Genomic DNA, 5,721 nt, shown 5'->3' with positions numbered 1-5,721 from the left:
TCAACCAGTACGGCCTGTCGTCTATGGGCCGAGCTGATAACCCGCGGACCACTGGAGAAAGGACTACCGAAGTTGTAGCACTCGGCATGAGCCGGATGGAAACTTCGAAGACTTGGCGTATACTTCAAGGAAAATTCTAGTAGTCAGCGCATTTATTCCTAGTTGGCAATTGACCATATGTGTAACCTAGCTACCCCGATGCATATATAAGCCGAAGGGTTTTGTCCTTAGAAGAACAAGAACACAAGCCTTAGGGTTTAGAACACAATCATTCGATCTCGAGGTAGACCATCTTGTACTATGTACCCCATCAAATCAGTACATTCCAAGCAGGATGATAGGTTTTACCTCTTCGAGAGGACCTGAACCTAGGTAAACATCGTCTCCCCTGTCTGTTGTTACCATTGTTTCTAGATCCACATCTCGGGAGCCCTATCCGAGATCCGTCAGTTTTAGTACCAAGAGGGAGGAGGGGAAAATGTGGCCACAACACTTACAAACATCGTCCATGATTTCAAATAAACTAACGGAGTATGCAACTAACCGATTCAATGGCATGTGAAATTAATTAATCCAATGGCATAACGAATACAAAATGAAGCCAAATTTGTACCGTCTCCTGCTGGGACATTCCAAGAAGAGCATCTCTAGCATACCCCTTAAAATGCACGAAACTGTAAAAACCGCCGGTTTATAGTTTTAGACGGAAAAAATGACCCGAATAGAATTCGCAAACGACTCCGACCTGTAATTTTTTTAAGGGGCGCGGAAAACATCCTCGCCGAACCCGTGAAAATAAGGATTTCGGAGGAAACCCGAGGGCGCCCTGTATACGCCGTTGGCGGGGAGTCCAACTGCCATCGGAATCTTCATCGCTGGCTCCCGGCCGCCTGCCCGTTCGTCCCCGGCCGCCGCCCCGTCCGTCTCCGGCCACCGCCTCGCTCATTCAGGAAGCCGCCTCACCCGTCTGGACCACCGCCCGTCCATCCCGACCGCTGCTGCCGGAAACTCGAGCAGCTACGGCGACAAAGGACCTCCTGGATCGATCCGGCCACGGACGAGCTAGCTAGCTAGCAAGCCTGGATCAATCTAGCTAGCAAGCTCCTGGATCCAGCCGGCCACGGACGAGCTAGCTAGCTCCCGGATCCATCCCGCCACGGTCGAGCTAGCTAGCTCCTGGATCCATCCGGCAACGGAGGAGCTGGCTCCTGGATCGATTCGGTGACTACAGCGGGCGATGGGAGCTGACTATAAACACAGACGAGAGGAAGAAGACATGGGGAAGAATATACGTGAATATTCAGTTTTACAGTCTAAATTTAAGGGGCCTGTTCGGCCGCAGCTCAAACCAACCTTTAAAATATTTTTTCACAAACTGAAAACCGCGTTTTCAGTTTTCGCCATTTAAGGGGTCTGCTAGAGATGCTCTAACAGGCCTAGGCACACCGGACGCCGGCGATGCCCTTGTCCGCGTCCGTTGGACTTGCGCGAGTGGCACACCTTGTTGTCCAGCGCCTCCGTCTGCGTAAATAAGCACATAATTCAGATGGGAGTGTTGAATTCCTGATTTTATGGCCTGCAAGCTGCCGTTCCATGCTACTATCACTCGCGTGTGCAGCGAGGCGGAGTAGGAAGATTGTGACGAGCAGCGGGGGCTTCATATCATATCATAATAAATATTTGCAGCGAGCCTGACTTGTGACAACTGTAGCTTGTAGGCGATTCCTCGCCCATCATTTTGAACTCGATCGCTCCGAGTTGACTCGTACCACCAGCCCATCCTTACACCATCGACTGCTCTTTGCCTCTTTGGCCATTGGACTACCAATTAATCCTCGCCAACCTCATTGATTTATACAGCTAGTGCTACATCCTTCACGTACTAGAAGTAGAACCACAAGCAGAGGGGGGAAGCAAATGCTCTGAGTCTCCGTGTTGAAACCGCTGGAACACCCTGAGCTGCTTTTGGTGTGGCCGGCTGGAATTGCTCTGCCACTCCTCATGTGCACATCACATTTAGCCCTCTCGCTGTCCAAACTACTGCCTGCATCCACCGAAAAATAGATAGTTGTTATTTGTCGAGAGCATATAATCATACTATGCCAGTTCCTGGAAAACAGGATGCTCCCAAGCTCCCATCAAAGGTCACTGTTGCCCATGATCTCTGGATTGTTGCTGTTGGGTTCCGATCAGAGCAGAGTGGTCTTGCGTTATTAACAGAGACAAGCCAAATTTACAACCAAGGACAAAGACCCGGTAATTCCCACCTACATCTACCGAGGGCAGCGTGGACCACGTACGCACGGTCCATGATATCGTCAAGTGACAGACACCTTCAAGTCTTCAAGTTCCATTTTTCCTTTTTGCGTTCGGGTTCAAGGGCTTTTAAACAGAGCAAGAGCAAGGAAATACGAGCTTCCAAAGCTGCTAGGCGTACGCCCGCCCGCGAGTCTCCAAGCTCCTGCGGATGAAGGCCCTCGCCAAAACCCCTATAAAACCCCTTGCACAGTAAAACACACCTCCACTTCCACAGTAAAAACCCACGCCCACAGGCAAGCAGAGACCCCAGGACCGATCGAAGCAGCCAGTGCCATGGACAAGGAGGAGCAGGAAGGCCGCGCGACGTGGGTCCCCGGCGCCGTCATCGTCGGCGCGGGCCCGTCGGGGCTCGCCGCGGCCGCGTGCCTCGCGGCTCGGGGCGTGCCGGCCACGGTGCTCGAGAGGTCCGACTCGCTGGCCTTTACGTGGCGCCACCGCATGTACGACCGCCTCGCGCTCCACCTGCCCAAGCGCTTCTGCGAGCTGCCGCTCCTCCCGTTCCCGGCCGAGTACCCGACCTACCCCTGCAAGGACCAGTTCGTGGCGTACATGGAGGCCTACGCCGCCGCGGCGGGCGTGGCCCCTCGCTTCGGCGCCAGCGTCGAGGAGGCCGCGTTCGACGCGTCCGCGGCCGCCTGGGCGGTGCGCCTGGCGGGCGGCGAGGTGCTGATGACGAGGTGGCTGGTCGTGGCGACGGGCGAGAACGCGGAGCCGCACGTCCCGGACTTCCCCGGCATGCAGCAGTTCGCCGGCCGCGTCCTGCACACGTGCGAGTACAAGTGCGGCGAGGAGTTCGCCGGGGAGAAGGTGTTGGTGGTGGGGTGCGGGAACTCCGGCATGGAGGTGAGCCTGGATTTGTGCCGGCATGGCGCTAAGCCCTCCATGGTGGTGCGGAACACGGTAATACTCCACAATCACAATGAGCTCTTGCTATATATACCTAAGATTGTGCTGTTAGGATCCGTACTCTCTTCTTGCTGCCTTTTGTTGTAGTTCGTGCAATTATTTTGACTCTGCTCCTCTTTGGTGCACTTAACTTCTTGGGCATTTCCCCTTCGGTGCCTAGCCTATTTTCTCTCTGTCTCACACACCTTACTTGCTGCCATCTTTCATGACAAGCATGTTCCAATCTGCATGGGTGCTGTTGTTGATCCGTTTTGTTTCCCTTCCCTTTTGCTTCAACTATTTATGCCCGCCCGTTTCATTCACGCTAAAACTAATAAGTACTCACGGTAAAAAAAAATTGTACAGGTCCATGTGCTGCCAAAGGAGATGCTGGGTGTGTCGACGTTTGGCATTGCCATGGCTCTGCTCAAATGGCTGCCGGTCCAGCTGGTGGATCGGTTCATCCTGGCGGCGGCGCGCTTGACCCTCGGCAACACGAGCCGGCTCGGGCTTAGGCGGCCCAAGACGGGGCCCATCGAGCTGAAGAACCTCACCGGCAGAACCCCCGTGCTGGACGTCGGGACTCTAGACCACATCAAATCAGGCAAAATTAAGGTTGGTTAGTTCCACCAAGGATTAATTGAGATTGGCGTAAACTGTCGAAACGTGCCTCCCAATCTGGCATATCATACCAGTTACCAGCCAGGCCTTGAATGATAGCTCACTCATCAAGCTCCATTTCTTCACTGTCGCCACAGCACCACAGCACAGCACAGCACTGCACATGCACGCCTTTACGTTTCTCTGCCGATTTCCTATCAGCTTGTGTGTGCGCTGATGAGGTCATGTGATAACCAGGTGGTAGGAGCAGTGAAGGAGGTGACGAGGGTCGGGGCCAGGCTCGCGGACGGCAAGGAGGAGCAGCAGTTCGACGCAATAATACTGGCGACGGGCTACAGGAGCAACGTGCCGTCCTGGCTCAAGGTAAATATAAACAACAACAACCCAAGTGACGCCACCAAAAAGGACCCCCTTGTTCGTTTTTGTTCTGCACAGCTTAGCAAAACAGTACTGGCACAGTGCGCATCACGGCCGTCCTCCCCCTTCCCCTGTTGGGCCATTTCCCTTCTCGTGTATCGGGGAGGGGCAGAGGCAGCTCGTGCCCTCGCCTGAGATCAGCCATGCGTTCCTTTCTCCCGAACTGTCCGCCTCTCTCGCGCCAAGTGATCGAGTCAGTGACTCACCGTGGGCGTGGGCATGGGCATGGGCGCCCACCGGCGTGGATGCTGGACTCGAGAGTTTGGATATACGCTTGCGTTGCGTCGGCCCGGTCCATACTTGTGGATTGCTCAATATGGCCATCTAATCTATATGGTCTATTTCGGGTGCTAGTATCAGCATGGGACGACAAAAGGTTATCCAAACTAGTACATATAGTCAAGATGGCATGAAAGGTACTACGTACTTGGTTCAGTCTAACATACTTTGATTTTACCCCATTATAAGTTCACTAGAGCAAGCCCGCAATACATTGAGCCCCTGTAACTGTATGCGCTCCTTTCCTCTGTCTATTCTGATACACTTCATGGCTGATCGCTCCTAATTTGCAGGATGGAGGGGATGTCTTCACAAGAGAAGGCACGCCCAAAACCCCTTTCCCTGACGGCTGGAAAGGGCGAAACGGCCTCTACACCGTCGGATTCTCGCAGCGAGGGCTCCTCGGAGCATCGTCAGACGCCCTATGCGTCGCCAGAGATATACATTGCCAATGGAGGGAAAGAGAAAGAGAAAGAGATAAACCCACTAGCGATGTGCACCAAGCTGATAGCTCTGTTTGATTCTCGTGGGAATGTACAGCGTTTAAGTAGGAGTTTTGTGCATATAACATCTCGTCTCTTGCCTGTCGCAGGGCACAACATTTGCTAAATGTTTTGGGATGATGTTTAGTGGAGTAGAACGGTGGTATGTGTAACGTGTCCCTATAGCACGCAAGCCAGCTTCTGGCCAGAGTTTTGTTTTTTAGAATTGCCAATACCTTTTTTTTAGAATAATTACGATGCGTTCGGCTGGTCAGCAGCCACTCCTTTCAGCCACATGGGTTGGTAGCCCAGGAATCCAGCTTGGGCCCGTTCGGCCGTTGCTTGGACCAGGTGTTGTTGCCCCAATTCGGCGGGGGAAGAAAGGCTGGGCTGAAAAAGGGGTTAGTATGGCTGTAGGCCTAATTTTTCTTCTTTGCTACGATTTTTCCAATACAGAGCAGTTTTTCCCTTCTTCTAAAAAAAACATAGCTTTTCCCTGTGTACACAGGGAGCACTATAGGGTAGTACAAGTCCAAGAAGTATGCAAATCATGAAAATTTCGGAATTTCACCAAGTTTAGACGGAAAAAAAAACAGGATTTAACATGTATCCCACAACAAAAGCTTCATCAAATTAGCACAGTTTGCAAATCAAAATGGGGACGAATACCTAAACACCACAAACATGACTTCACCAAGCAAAAGCAATGATGGTTGCT

General features: G+C 52.6%; 1 protein-coding gene across 1 annotated transcript; it reads left to right on the top strand.

Moving 5' to 3' along the window:
- Positions 1-2,087: 2,087 nt before the first annotated feature.
- LOC109740135 (indole-3-pyruvate monooxygenase YUCCA1) lies at positions 2,088-5,229 on the top strand. The gene is made up of 4 exons (XM_020299171.4): positions 2,088-3,219; positions 3,571-3,819; positions 4,063-4,188; positions 4,815-5,229. Exons 1-4 carry the CDS (start codon positions 2,593-2,595, stop codon positions 5,040-5,042), a joined length of 1,230 nt encoding a protein of 409 aa, XP_020154760.1. The 5' UTR covers positions 2,088-2,592; the 3' UTR covers positions 5,043-5,229.
- Positions 5,230-5,721: the final 492 nt, after the last annotated feature.

Source organism: Aegilops tauschii, chromosome 3, assembly GCF_002575655.3.
Source record: "Aegilops tauschii subsp. strangulata cultivar AL8/78 chromosome 3, Aet v6.0, whole genome shotgun sequence".
Classification (NCBI taxonomy): Eukaryota; Viridiplantae; Streptophyta; class Magnoliopsida; order Poales; family Poaceae; genus Aegilops; species Aegilops tauschii.
This window is presented reverse-complemented; position numbering and strand designations above follow the sequence as displayed.

Bases quoted from the DNA above. Each gene is read 5' to 3' on its own strand.
- LOC109740135 (XM_020299171.4), top strand. From the start codon at position 2,593: ATGGACAAGGAGGAGCAGGAAGGCCGCGCGACGTGGGTCCCCGGCGCC. The intron at 3,220-3,570 runs GTAATACTCCAC...AAAATTGTACAG, and splicing joins CCATGGTGGTGCGGAACACG to GTCCATGTGCTGCCAAAGGA. The intron at 3,820-4,062 runs GTTGGTTAGTTC...TGTGATAACCAG, and splicing joins TCAAATCAGGCAAAATTAAG to GTGGTAGGAGCAGTGAAGGA.